This window comes from Myotis yumanensis, unplaced genomic scaffold (assembly GCF_028538775.1).
Source record: "Myotis yumanensis isolate MYYU_CA2020_CCGP unplaced genomic scaffold, mMyoYum1.0.hap1 SCAF_18, whole genome shotgun sequence".
Taxonomy (NCBI): Eukaryota; Metazoa; Chordata; class Mammalia; order Chiroptera; family Vespertilionidae; genus Myotis; species Myotis yumanensis.
Genome location: NW_027223769.1, coordinates 24527357 through 24541436, shown reverse-complemented (window position 1 = coordinate 24541436; position 14080 = coordinate 24527357). Strand labels below are relative to the sequence as shown.

The following is a 14080-nucleotide window of genomic DNA, read 5'->3' as shown; positions in this document are numbered from 1 at the left end:
CCCCACCCCTGCCTTATAGCATAAAAAGTAACGGGAGGGCCCTAGCGGGTTTGGCTCAGTGGATGGAGCGTCGGCCCGAGGACTGAAGGGTCCAGGTTTGATTCTGGCCAGGGGCACATGCCTGGGTTGTGGGCTCAATCCCCAGTAGGGAGCGTGCAGGAGGCAGCCGATCAATGATTCTCTCTCATCATTGATGTTTCTATTGCTCTCTCCCTCTCCCTTCCTCTCTGAAATCAATAAAAATATATTTTAAAAAAGTAACGGGAGTGGTCCCTGGGACTGGTTGCCTCCTTGCAGAGAGAACCACATGTGGCTGAGAAGGTTGTTCAGTAAGCACAGAACCAGCAAAATGGTAACCAGAAAGATCTGTTGGATACATTGCCTTGTGTGCAATCTTTCCAAGTCTGTGATGTGTTTGTAACTTTTCTTGTTTAGTTATCCAGTTCAGTTGCACAAATATATATTGAGCACCTAGTATGCTGGGAACTTCCGAGGAGCTAATGATAGAAAGATGGCTATAATATGGTCTGTATCTTTAAAGAAACTCACCATCAAGAGCAGTTGGTAGGCTTTGCCCTGGACAGTGTTGCAGAAATGCTAAACAGTGTCTTCCCTAAAGAATGCTTCTTGTTCAGTATTTTTCACCAGTTACCAACAATCTGTCATATTATTACTTTATATCCTGTTCAGTAAGCTGTATTCTGGAAATTGTTGCATTCATTTAGCTCAGGATTGGTGGCTTCCTGTTGGAATTTAGAACACCTGAAAAAATCGAAAGGACATTCATCTCGGCAAACATTCACAGTCTTTTCTTAAAGATGTACGAGGTGCCTTTAGGATGTACGAGGTGCCTTTAGGAGAGATTTTTACTCCTATTTGGTGCATGTTGATTCTTTCTAGTTCAGTTTTAGGTAGCGACAGTTCTAGGATCAGGGCACGTTCAATTTGCAGTCGGTAACCCTGTGCTGAATAAAATACTGACTAAAAAGGAAACTGAGCTGCAGGTGACTAAGCTGCTGCCATTAGGATAGGTCCAGTTCTCTTCTTGGACTACTTGGTTCTGCAGTACAGTGTCCTGGTTTGGCTCAGTGGATAGAGCACCGGCCTGCAGACCAAAGAGTCCCGGGTTCGATTCTGGTCAAGGGCACGTACCTTGGTTGCAGACTCCTCCCCAGCCCGGGCCCTGGTCGGGGCTTGTGCAGGAGGCAACCAATTGATGAGTTTCTCTCTGTCTTTCTCTCTTCCACTCTCCCTAAAAATAAATGGAAATCCTTGGGTGAGGATTAACAAAACAAAACAAAAGCTTAGTGTATCTAAGTGTTTAGTGTATCAGCACATGGTATTCACTGGATAAGTGCTAGCTATTGTTAACTGGTGAACTAGAAGCTCTGGCTAATCTAGAACCAAAGTGTACATGAATTACCTGGACATACCTGGAAAATGAATTACCTGGAATCACCAGATTGCAGCAGCAATTTGTAGATGGCAATAAAGAAACATAACTAGGTAGACATGGGTGAAGCACAGTAAAAATCAGCCCTAACATGGGTTATCTCTTCAATTCTAAAAATCTTTACTTTCAGAATTGACGTAGCCCAGTCCTCTTAGTCCAGTTGTTTTCAGGAACATTGAAGCCCAAGCCATTCGTGGCAGATAATCAATCAGGACTGACTTCTGCAGGCCTATTATCTGAGGCACAGAAGGAATGACCCCTCCTGAGTCCCTTGGCATGTGGTGCTGGTGGCAGGATCAAGGTCAAATGGCACTGTAGCAACGCCCACAGGACAGAGCTGTTTGTAGATCTGTAGCCAGGCCCACAATTGGTGAGTTAGCCATTGGGGGACCTACCTTCTCAAAACGGACCTTGTTTGTCTTGGACTTCATGGAGTTTCACAGTCGCCCACTAAATCTCAAAATGCCCACAAAGGCACTTCTGTCTGCAGGGACCTGCCAGATTATTACTGAAAGACACAAGTAAGGGACCTCATATTCCACTATCTCCCTCAGTTGTCATGATCTACCTAGACCAGTGGTCAGCAAACTGCGGCTGGAGAGCCACATGCGGCTCTTTGGCCCCTTGAGTGTGGCTCTTCCTAAGCCTTAGGAGTACCCTAATTAAGTTCATAACAGTGTACCTACCTATATAGTTTAAGTTTAAAAAATTTGGCTCTCAAAAGAAATTTCAATTGTTGTACTGTTGATATTTGGCTCTGTTGACTAATGAGTTTGCCGACCACTGATAGACCATTACCTATACATTGTCTAGTTCAGGGGTCTTCAAACTACGGCCCGCGGGCCACATGCGGCCCGCCGAAAACATTTATCCGGCCTGCCGGGTGTTTTTGCTGCCGCTGTATGCATAGGAATTTGTTCATAGTTGTTTTTTAAACTATAGTCCAGCCCTCCAACGGTCTGAGGGACAGTGAACTGGCCCCCTGTTTAAAAAGTTTGAGGACCCCTGAATTACATCTAGTTGCATTAACTGGAAACTCCAAAAATGTTTTTAAAAACGGTGGTGAAACTGCAGTGTTTGTTAAGAACATAACAAGGCAGTTTTTACAATGGCTTCCTGTACTCTCTCACTAGGATTTATTACCGATGGGAACTCCTTTCTTTTGGGCAATGTTCTGCTTCGTCAGATTCGCATTCTGAAGCCATCTCATCAAGATCTGGAGGATACAGAGAACTATGGGGTTAACTGGAGCCCCCCTGAAACAAACAACACAGAATCAGACAGCATTTGGCATTATCAAAATCAGGAGACACTGGGTGGCTACCCCGTCCAAGGGGAGTTTGCCACTTACTCGGGAGGATACGCTGTCAGACTTGGAAGGAACTCTAGTTCGGCAACCAGGTGAGCGAGCCTGAGCCCTAAACAAGAGGACCAAGATGTTTGCTTCGGTCCGTTCTTAGGACAAGTAGGAATTAGGACCCATTTGAGTAGTTTGACAGCAACTATAATGACACTTGTAGACACCTTTATTTGAGGCTTTTAAGGAAATGTATCTTTTAGTTTGAAAATTCCTTGTTCAATCTCAAACTACAGGGTTATGTTTTAGCATGCCGGTTTGCCAAATCTCATTCTTTTTCTCATCTGGAAAGACATAACAAATTCAATCCTTGCTGCAGCTAAACTCAGTAAGTCTAGCTTGGGCAAACTATACTCTTCAAACATAAGAGAGAACACTACCCTTCATAAGAACCACAAATAATCCAAAATTCAAATGCCCAAAATAAACTGTCAGAGAGATCTAGATTAGTGTTTATATGAATCCTGAGAGTCTTTGTCATTATGTATGAAAATGTCTAAGTTAAATTATTATTCATTTAAATTTATAGCAAGACATTAAAAACAATGCCAATCAAATGACATTTCGACCCCTTACACCTCTCAAAACTGAATATTAGTAAAGAGTAGCATTTAACACTTCAAAAAGAAGTAGTTGACAGAGCATATAAAATTCTACCTCACACTTCAAATGCCAAATATATTCTTTTGAACGTTTAACCTTGGTGTGACTACTATTGTGAAAACTTGATCCTTACTATAGTCTTTTACATTCACGTTATCACAGTGAAAGTGTGGGCATTGGTAATTATCAAACACTGCACAGGGCATCTAGGTCAAGGAATGTAGCTTCTCATCTGGTCTGAGTAATACTGGAACTGCCAGGGCATTTAGCTCCTTTGCAAGGTTGAGTGGAGCAAGTAGCAGGCCTGTCCCTGTCTTCCCAGAGTTCTGCAGCATCTTGAACAGACCCGCTGGCTAGACCGTCGCACCCAAAGCCTCTTTGTGGAATTTGTGGTCTTCAATGCTAACGTGAACCTGTTCTGTGTAGTGACCCTGATTCTGGAATCCAACAATGTGGGTACGAAGGCCTCTTCTCTCCTCCCTCTGACCTGGTATCTCAGAAGTCCCGATTTCTTACATCATTAAAAGACACTATTTTAATTAAAGTTATTACACATAATATAATTTTAAAAGTCAAATAGTTAGGCAAAACCTAGCAGTCCTCATACCCCACCTCATTCTTATACCCTTGAGAAACTTTCAGATTTTTTAACTGGTTCTTTTGGAGTTTAAAAATTAACATGATTATTAGCTATTTCATGAATCTTCCAGTTTTAGATAGTGTTTTTTATGACATGAAGATTTAACTTTCTTATACCCACAAATATCCCTAACGTACACATACTATACTTACCTTCTCCTTTTCTCATTTTCCCAATATAACTTATGGTTAATATTGAGTATTTCCATTGTTATGATAATATATTTTTCAAAGATTAGCTATGTAATGTATTACAATTCCTTTTCTTTCATAACTGTTTGTTTTCCCTATAGTTTTTGTTTGTTTTTGGTTTTGTATGCATTCTATTAATTGGAGATGAACCAAACTCTTCCTAGAAGTAAATCTCATTCTGTTCAAAAGTATCACATAAGCTATCATTTTGTGATCCTTTTGGTACAGTGGGATTGGTTATTCTCCAGGCCTGCTCTAGAGTCTTAACCTAACTCTCCCTTCCCTGCCACCCCAGGGATTATCTTCACTTCTCTCCTCAGTTGGGCCTCCTTTCTCCTAGATCCCATGTCTTCCTCTCTTGGTTTACTTCTCATTTTGCTGGAGCACATCCTACAGTAACTTCCTGGAAGGATATAAGGGAAGTACATTTTTTGAAGCCTTACATGTTAAAAAAAAATTTCTGTCATCACATTTGGTTGCTTATTTGACTGGATACAATTGTTTTTTGGAAAGTACAGTCCATTGCCTTCTAACTTCTCATACTGTTAATATGATGGTCCCACACCCAGGTTTTTAGAATTGTCTTTGTCCCCAGGGTTATGAAAGGATCTGACCGACCTCGTTGTAAGGCCTTTCCTCTGAAAATGTGTCCCTAAGCTCTGATAAGTTTTATTTGCATTTCTTTGTAAACTTCCCTTCTATTTTCTCTTCCTGACATTCCTAGAATTTTGAGGTAGGAAATCCTGGACTGATCCTCTGATTTTCTTAGGTTTTCGCTATTTTCCATCTTATTTCCGAAAGATTACTTCAATTTCTAAACCATTTGAAATTTTCATCTTTATATTTTAATTTCTAAGAATTGTGTTCTCATATTTCTTTTGCATAGTCTCCTGTTTATGGAATCAATATCCTCTCAACTCTCTGAGGATACTGTAGGTTCATTTTGTTTTTATCAGCTTCTTCATTTTCTCTAATTTCCCTGAGCTTTTTATTTATTTGCTTTAATTTCTGGTTTTTAATGTTAGAGTTTTAAGTATCTGGCTGTTCTTTCATATTTGAGACAGTAAAAAAACAAAAAAAAAACAATGCTAATTAGGAACTGTGTGCGTGGATAGAGCTTGTCAGCTGGCACCTGTCTTTTCTCTTGGGCAGTCAGTTTTCAGGAGGGACGCCTCCAACACCTGTCTTGAGGATAAGCCTGTTAAAGAAGCTGAGGGGAGTAAGGATCTCACCATGCAGTATGTAAACTTCCTCTTAAGTCCCTCTTCCATAGACTTGCAGATGTACTCTGAGTTCAGATTTCTCTCTAGTTCAGCGTCACTAGGAAATAAACCTTTAGTCTTGGGGTAGTGGAAGGCAGGATGGGTGGATATCTGGTTGTGACAGGGAGGAAATCTGGGATCTGTTTAAGTTCATTCTTGCCATCATTTCCACTTTCAGTTCCAATTGACCCTCTGCCTTCAGAGGCACCTGCTGCCCCTCATTTCCCAGCCTTTCTGGGGTTTGTGGTAAGAATGGGCTGGCTTCTTACTGCTTAGGTTTCAGCTTTCTTGAATCTGCTGAGTCAGTGTCATCTGTCCATTTTCCAGCTTCCAGTTTGTTCCTCTCATTTGCCCTCTTCTTTACCTTAGTCATTTTTCATCCCTTCGTTGTCATTGTAGAGGCATTTTGTTAAGGGACTAGAGGGAAACTGGTACATTGAATTCCCCTACCTTTAACAGGAGGTCTGTCCTAATCCTTTTCTTTCTTCTCTCCCCCAGAATTTGCCCACAAGTGTCCTTCTATTTACCACCAGGGTTTACTTCTAATCAGGAATTTCTTCTTCCCAGACCCACACAGAGTACACCACTTCCCTATACTTACTTCCTGAGGGAAAGTCCCAGTCTTTTTTTTTTTTTTAAGGCTTTCTTTTTTTAAAATATATATTTTATTGATTTTTTACAGAGAGGAAGGGAGAGGGATAGAGTTAGAAACATCAATGAGAGAGAAACATCTATCAGTTGCCTCATGCACACTCCCCCCTGGGGATGTGCCCGCAACCAAGGTACATGCCCTTGACCAGAATAGAACCTGGGACCCTTGATTCTGCAGGCCGATGCTCTATCCACTGAGCCAAACCGGTTAGGGCAGAAAGTCCCAGTCTTGAGAGCTAACTATGTGAAGTCGGAATTTGTTCTTAAAATGGCACTTTCTACTAAGGGTATATCTTAGTTCTAATATTTTGGGGCTTTGTGAATAGTTATATTCACAAGATCTTTCATACTTTATAAAACTGCAACAAAATCACTGTCTTTCTAGGTGGAGTCTGAAACTTTTTAAGTCTATCCTCATACAAACATCTGAGTATTCATGGGATAATATTAATGCTTTAAATACATTTGAAATTGTTCAAAGCATTTTAATCATACTACTTTCTGAAAATATATTGTAAATAGCTTTAAACGAAAGTACCACACTTACGTTTGACTCTGTTGTCCCCATTTTACATTGCAGTGATCAGCTCTCTGTAAAACACCAGGTTCCAACACTAGGTCTGTACATCCCTGCGGCTATTCTAACTCATAAGGGTAACACCTGTAACAGCTATTCAGTCATTGACGCTGCCCTCTAGGTGGGATCAACAGTATAATCCTCTCCCCTCTACTAACTTTTAATGCAATAAGCACATTTCTCCAATAGCTTTGCACATGATTTCATTTACTATTCATGACACCTCTAGAGGAAATACTGAGCTTAGAAACCCAAGAACATTTGAAACAAATAATAGAGCGACAGTTGGGGTTATTTCAAAGACAGAGTTTGAAGGGAAAGTTCTTAAGACTCATGACTCAATGTTATTTTCAGGTGCTTTCTTCGCCTCTGTAAGACTGGACACTTTAACTTCCCTTCAGACATCAAGGAAGGACTTTGCCTGGTCTATTGCCTCACAAGTCATCTATTATCTACTAATCTGTTACTACGGCTTCATACAGGTGAGTTGAAAATTCTCAAGCTTGCCAGGTATTATATGGGGAGCTACACAATGAGCTATTATTGCTTGAATTATAGCTGATTTGGTCTTTTCCAGAAACTTGACTTCAGTTAAAGGCTGACTAGTTTTCCACAAAGTAGCTCTTTCAGTTTTCAAGAGTTAAAGAACTAGGTCTGTATAAAGATTATCTTGTGTGCAGTGTTATTAACCCTATAAAGCAACAGCAAGACTGAAAGCACGATGAACAGAGCAAGTACTCAAAACACAGATGCTGTACGCAAAAGATAACATATCTTAAGCCAAACACAGTGTTTTCTTTATTTTCAGGCTTGATAACTAACTTAGAAACTTTTTAAATTAAGTTTAAGCAATGAGAAAAATGACTGTACCCAGTGAAAGCTGTATTAGAGAAGGCCACCTTTTTGTAAGCAGCAGCTCTGAGCGACTACAGAGCAGAACTGAGACTATAACGTTGTGCCCAGGTCAGATCCAAGTCCCCAGCTGAGCGCGCTTTGCCAGTGTTCATGACATTTCATTAGGGAGAGACGCAGCTAACGGTTCAGGCAAGCAGCAGTGACGGTGCTGTCTGTTTAGGGTCGCCGGCTGAAACAGCAGAGATGGAGGTTCTTAACGAGGAAGAAAAACATTCTGAACATGAGCATAATCCTTACCAGCTTTGCCATCTTGATGCTTGACATCAAGCTTATTTCTCTACATAAGAAGAACATGGCACAATACCACCACGACCGTGACAGGTAAGAGGGGGCCCGAGAAGCAACAGATGTTCCTCCTCGACGTCCAAAGTGTCCTGATTCACACAGGATTCTTTCAAACTTCCTCTCCTCCTCCACTGCTTTGGTATTTTTGTATAAAACCAGCGTTAAACAGAAACCTCAGACTAATGTCCCCGGCAGAGAAAACAATGAACTAGAAAGCTTATATTGCTGATCAAGTTCTTCTGCCTTTCACAGCACAGGGCCTGGATGTGTCCTATTTACCACCTGGGTCATTATTGTGCACCCTGGCCAAGGAATAAAACCTAAGACAAGACAAATGGTCATCTTTTAAGTAAAACCACAACAGGTAGCACATACTTAAATCCAAAGCAGCTGCTTTCTGGGTAGGGATGTTCACCCATTCTGGTGCCCCTGATCAACCTTTTCTAACCTTTCATGGTCAACAGCCTGGGCCACTGATCTGTGTAAGACTGAGGCACTGTCCCAGGAAGGCCTTGCAGAGGGCTGTTATGCAGGGACAGTGGGTCTGTACAGTCTGAATGATGCTGGCAGCTGAGGTCCAGCCTGTTGTGTGGCATTGCCTAGTTTTTAGACAATAAAAGAATTGTGATTGAATGCCAACATGCTCATATCTATGGTGGTCTGGATGCTGCAACAAAATTATGAATGCGTCTCTCAAATAACAAAACCTAAAAAAAAACAAAAAAAAACAACTCCTAATTGGTTATGAACACCCCTCACCTCCAGTTTAATCATCTTTCTACTCTCAGCACTGGTAAACCTAGAGGATCAGTTATCTACTGGCAGAGGACAGTACAGGATTACAGCATGACAGAAAACAGACCAGCCTAATGGCCCACGTCATTGTTAACTCATCTCCTTTTGACAGAAGAGGTTTAACTCAAGGCAGCACAATAGAGGCGGCTGGCCTTGGTTTCCAGGATGAACCTGGAGTAAAGAAATCAGCTACAGGTCAAAATTTCAAGTTTTCTTCACAACTCCCAACCACACACATTTCTTCTGCTCTCCTGTGCACAAATACAGGAGCCCACACTAGAAGGCGGCATTCGTACATCAAGCATCTCACCTAACAGGACTCACACAACGGCTACACTGGGCAGTGGGAACTGGAGAAGCTGGCAGCACAGGAATTGGTGATGGCACACAGTTCACACTGAGTAATTGTCAGCCTTCCCGCTGCAGGTTCATCAGCTTCTATGAGGCAGTAAACGTGAACTCGGCTGTCATTCACCTCATGGGCTTCCTGGTTCTGCTGGCAACTGTTCAGCTATGGACGCTGCTGCATCTGAACCCCCGGCTGCAGGTCATCGGAAGAACACTCACCAAAGCCTGGGATGAGGTGGTGGGCTTCCTGCTGGTCATTGTGATCCTGCTGACAGGCTACGCCATGGCTGTGAGCCTCACTGTGTCGGTCTTTCCTGGGGGCTATGGTCTTAGAGTCACTTTGCCTCTCTTAGAAAAGATCACTATATGGAAAATCATCAGTTGAAGCTGGCACTGAGTTTTGGAGAAAAAGTATTGGAGTAAGAAAGCTAGTTTTGGTTGTAGTTCCATACTGAACAATAGGACTTAAATTCACACATTTGTCTCATCTCTAAAGTGGGGATAAAATTTAGCTCACAGGAATGAAGGTCAAATTTATATGAAAATACTATGTAATTACAAAGGGATCTTATGTATTTCTTAGGCATAGTAATTGAAATGGCCACTAAGGCATTTCCTTATTCCATTCGTTCTATGTTGACCTCATCGCTATCAAGCACCTCGAGACAGAAATAACTGCAATGGCCTCCACTGCTCTCCACCCCGACCCGTCTTTCTTCCTCTTTTCAGTTTAACCTGCTGTTTGGATGGAGCATGTCCGACTACCGAACGTTTGTCAGCTCAGCAGTGACTTTTGTTGGTCTCCTGATGGGAATCTCTCATTATAAGGAGGTAAAAAAAAAAATCCTGTTTTCCCTACAGACCTCTATTTGGTTGAATATGCAGGGTTGGGCAAAAGTAGGAGTACAGGAAACAATATTTTCCACACAACTGTAAACCTACTTTTGGCTCCTCCTGTATCTAACAAAGGGATACTGTCTATAAATGCAGCCCCTGCTATCCCAGTGAACACCAGAAAAGGGAGAGAGCGCCTTTGCCATTCTGGTTTAGGGTACCACCGATGTATACAAGCTTTTGGGTGGCTATTTTCAGAAACCTGCCCTTTCCTAACCACATGGTCCCACCTCTCTCACTACCTGTATCCTTAATCTTACTGCCAAGGACACTGGGAGTGAGCTGTGCTCTTGTACCTGACCAGATTAACACGGGGCTGCTGCTGCCTTTGCAGTGGCCCTTTGAAGTACACAATGGAAATGACTTTAAAAAAGGGCAGTACAATTCCAGAAGAGCTGTGACGTATCTGATAACAAATACTCATTTCAGAGAGCCTATTATTCCTCTCCAGGAAATACCAATAGAATCCCTTTCCATTCCACATAAAAAAATTAAGTAGGAAACCCAGATAAGAACTTGGGTCCAATCCATTACAAACTTTTGAACAATAATAAATACAGTGGCAGAGCTGCCTCAAACCGATTGTCGGACTGCAGTGGGAAGGCCAGGGAGGGTTGGGGGGGAGGAGGGAGGGGAGTAAGAGATCAACCGAAGGACTTGTATGCATCCATATAACCATAACTAATGGACATAAGACACTGGGGGGTAAGGGAGGGCAGGGGCTTGTCAAGGGTGGGGGGGGAAAAGGACACTTATGTAATACCCTTTGTAATACTTTTAGCGAAAAATAAAAAAAATAAAAAAGAACTTGGGTCCAAGGCACAAGCATATATTAGATTTGATTAGGGAAGGGAAAAACTGCTATTCAAATTAGTGAAACTGACAAGATTTTCAACAAGGCTTATTCTGATAATCTAGATTTCAAAGGTTACTAACTAAAATGGACAACATAACATAGTTTCTAAAGTGGAAAGTTGCCATCTCCCTAAAATAACTGTTTTGGGAGGATTATTTTATTGTGGTCCCAGCCCTAATCACTAGGGGATGAAGTCCTCGGCTCTGGAACACTTTCTATACTAAAGAACTAACAATCAGAATAATAAACTTTTGTTAAATCATATTATATAATGTGAAGGGCAAATGAAGTTATACTTATTGGGAAAAATCTTATATCAAAAACTCAGATAACTCAAACTTGATATAATTACCCAATTAAGTGGATGACAGGCTGGTACTAGGAAATGTTTTGACATAGATTTGCATCATAATGATATTTAGTGTAAGCATTCATCCTCTAAGTTGTTGGTCTTTTTCTAAACAATGCCAAAAATGAAGGAGCCAATACCAAGGCAAAACATTGATCAGTACTGGAAAATCAACATCACTTGATTTGTAGGTTTAAAGTTGTGAATACATTGAAGTTACTATCGATGATTGTATGAAGTATAAAACCTACTTTTGCCCACCCCTGTATTTTCTGGAATTGTTAGAACTCACATGGGCTTTGAATAATTTTAATTTTGCAACTCACCTGCTTTCTTCTTGGAAAGCCCTGAAGAGAACTGTTTTTACAGCCTTAGAGTCAGTCATTCTTGCTCTAAAATATTCTTTTTAAGTAGTTTTGCTTTGCTCCCTAGTTTCTACCAGTGTTTTCTTATGTGAATAAATCCCAAATGTTAGCACGTAACTTATTTTTAAAGTAGAAATCGAACTGTCCATGTTTAAATTAAAAGTGTTTTGTCTTTCCAGATTATTGCTTTAGACACAGTCCTGGGATCCTTTCTGATCCTCACCAGTGTCATCTTGATGGTACTCGTGATCATTAACCTTTTTGTTTCTGCCATTCTAATGTCCTTTGGTAAAGAAAGAAAGTCCCTTAAGGTAAGTCAGTCTGCGGCTTGGTAATTTTATATACAGGTTTCCCCACTATCCAAAAGTAGAGCAGGTTCCTGTAAAAACTTTCAAAAGCCAAACTGGCATAAAGTATAAAAGCAATTATCGTCAATTTAAATGGGAAAATTTTTAAAGCTTTCCCAGTCTCCCAAAAATAGCCTACCAAGTAATAATACATCAAGCCTAAAACAGCACTAACATATAGTAAAAGCTGATGTAATATACAGCTTACATAAAGAAAAAAAATAACAGTTCAGTGTGCACTATTTCTATAATAGCTCACTGCAAACACTTCCCATTTCGCCTTTTTCATAAAAGCAAGTGTTATGCCCGGATTTCAAGATTCCCAAGAGTCCATCAGGGAGCCAGCCAGTCGGATGCAAAAGCAATGAGTCTTTTATTTCAAGCCCGGGCTTGGCTCTCCTACCTTCCTTACTGACGCAGCAGCAGGTGGCAAAGAGAAAGCAGCCTGATAGAACCAGGGGTTTTATAGAGGGTTGGAGTAGGGGCAGGAGAGCGGGCTGTGCCCCCCACCGATTGGCCAGGTGCGAACTGTTGTTCCATTACATCACTATGTGGTCATAGCGATGGCGTGCACTTCCCTTGATTACCATTGGTTAGTCCAGAGAAATGGTGGGTGTGACCAGCAGGGGCTCCTTCCGGGAAGGAGCCTTTGCTGAGCACATGGTCCTGTACAAAATGGAGGTCCCTTAATGGATGGGGAGCCGGCCACTCGGTTCCAATGCAAGGCCTGCCGCCGTGGGCGTCGCCGGGAAGCGGGCCGCCCACCACCCCGCCTGGCCTTTGGGTCGCCCGGTTGCTTGGACCGAAAGTGACTCGGAGGCCGACGAGGGCGGCCCGGTCCGTCTGGGCGTCCTCGGGCCCGTGCCTATCTGGTCAGGCGCTGCCTCGGCCATGGCTGCCCGTCCCTCCCTCGCAGCTCTCAGCAGCCTGTCGGGCCCAGCACGGTGGAGGCGGAGTGGAGCCGCCCAGCCTCGGAGCCCCGGCAGCCGCGAGCTGCGTCTTAGCCACGCGCCCTCGCCGGCCTCCATGCCACTCCGGGAGGCTGCGCGTTGCCCGCAGCGCGGCGTGTCCGGAGCCGCCTTCCGCCCGTGCTCCTGCTCTGCCCGGTGCCGCGGGGCGGGAAGACGCGCGCCTGACCCTGAGTGACCCAAGGCATCGGCGGTCGGCGTGCGGTCTCCGCAGTGACCCGCAGCTCTGGGGCGCCCTTTGCGCCGGGAGGCGCGGCGATGCGGCCCCCCAGCGCCAGGGCATCTCACGGGCCTGAGAGGGGGCTCCTCGGCCAGTCGTCGTCCCTGCTGGACGCCTGCGGGGCCATGTGCCCCGCCGGCCCTTTCAGCAAGTCCTCTTCCAATATCTCTGGTTAGTGAAAATAGGTACTACCATACATCTTCCCTAAAAGTGAAGTGGCGTAAAGTGGGGAATACCTGTATAAGCCATACCATTTTAACAGCAAATCATTAAAGGAAATAGTATCCCTACTATGTATGTTATTTTTACCTTTGATACTTTTTTCCTTCAATATACTTGCTTTTCTCCTTTTGTCTTCTAATAGACTTGGAAAGAAGCTACACTGATGGATATGCTGCTACAGAAGCTGTCAAGTTTGTTAGGAATCCAGTGCACCAGAACACACGTGAGTAAACAGCTGTGACAGTCGTCTTAACCCTGTTACCAGCTAGCGAGTACTTACTTTTGCATGGCATAGCTTAGAAAATTACAGATGTTTACAATACACTTTGTTAAATTTTGTCAGTAAGGAATCAAAATGCCCTTCGCTCAAAGTCCTTATGTTTATGATCTTGGCACTGTTGGGAAAGGGTTAACGCTGCAAGAATGAGTGACACATTTAACTGGCTCTGCTGCCAAACGAATAACAGAACACACACAACCAATGTTCCAGGACGGCTGTGGGAGATTATTAAAAATAAAGACGCAGGCGCACCATCGGCCCGACGGGGAGCATTTCTCACACTGTCCTTGCCCTGATTTCATTAGGTCCTGGAAGCCGCTGCAGAGTCCCAGAGGAGTAACCAAGCAAACTCACAGATGCTTTCTGGGCTTAAATACAGAGACTGAAAGGGTTCCTTACTGCTGCAGGCATCCACATTACCCAGGGAGCCAAAGGTAAGGTCTGGCTTATGCCCAGCATGAGTCATTTGCTTACAATATTCTCCACTAAAATCCAACTTTGC

At 43.0% G+C, this 14080-nt stretch overlaps 1 protein-coding gene across 5 annotated transcripts in view; it reads left to right on the top strand.

Annotated features, from left to right (window-relative positions):
* The window catches only part of PKD1L3 (polycystin 1 like 3, transient receptor potential channel interacting), a 70031-nt gene that overhangs the window by 53754 nt on the left and 2197 nt on the right, over window positions 1-14080 (top strand). For all 5 annotated transcript variants that reach the window (XM_070398285.1, XM_070398287.1, XM_070398286.1 and 2 more), the window contains 9 exons: window positions 2587-2854; window positions 3736-3869; window positions 7089-7216; window positions 7810-7970; window positions 9156-9366; window positions 9807-9908; window positions 11721-11852; window positions 13441-13521; window positions 13884-14012. In XM_070398285.1, coding sequence (XP_070254386.1) covers window positions 2587-2854; window positions 3736-3869; window positions 7089-7216; window positions 7810-7970; window positions 9156-9366; window positions 9807-9908; window positions 11721-11852; window positions 13441-13521; window positions 13884-13964 — 1298 coding nt within the window. In that variant the 3' untranslated portion in view covers window positions 13965-14012. The remainder of the gene's footprint in view (window positions 1-2586; window positions 2855-3735; window positions 3870-7088; window positions 7217-7809; window positions 7971-9155; window positions 9367-9806; window positions 9909-11720; window positions 11853-13440; window positions 13522-13883; window positions 14013-14080) is intronic.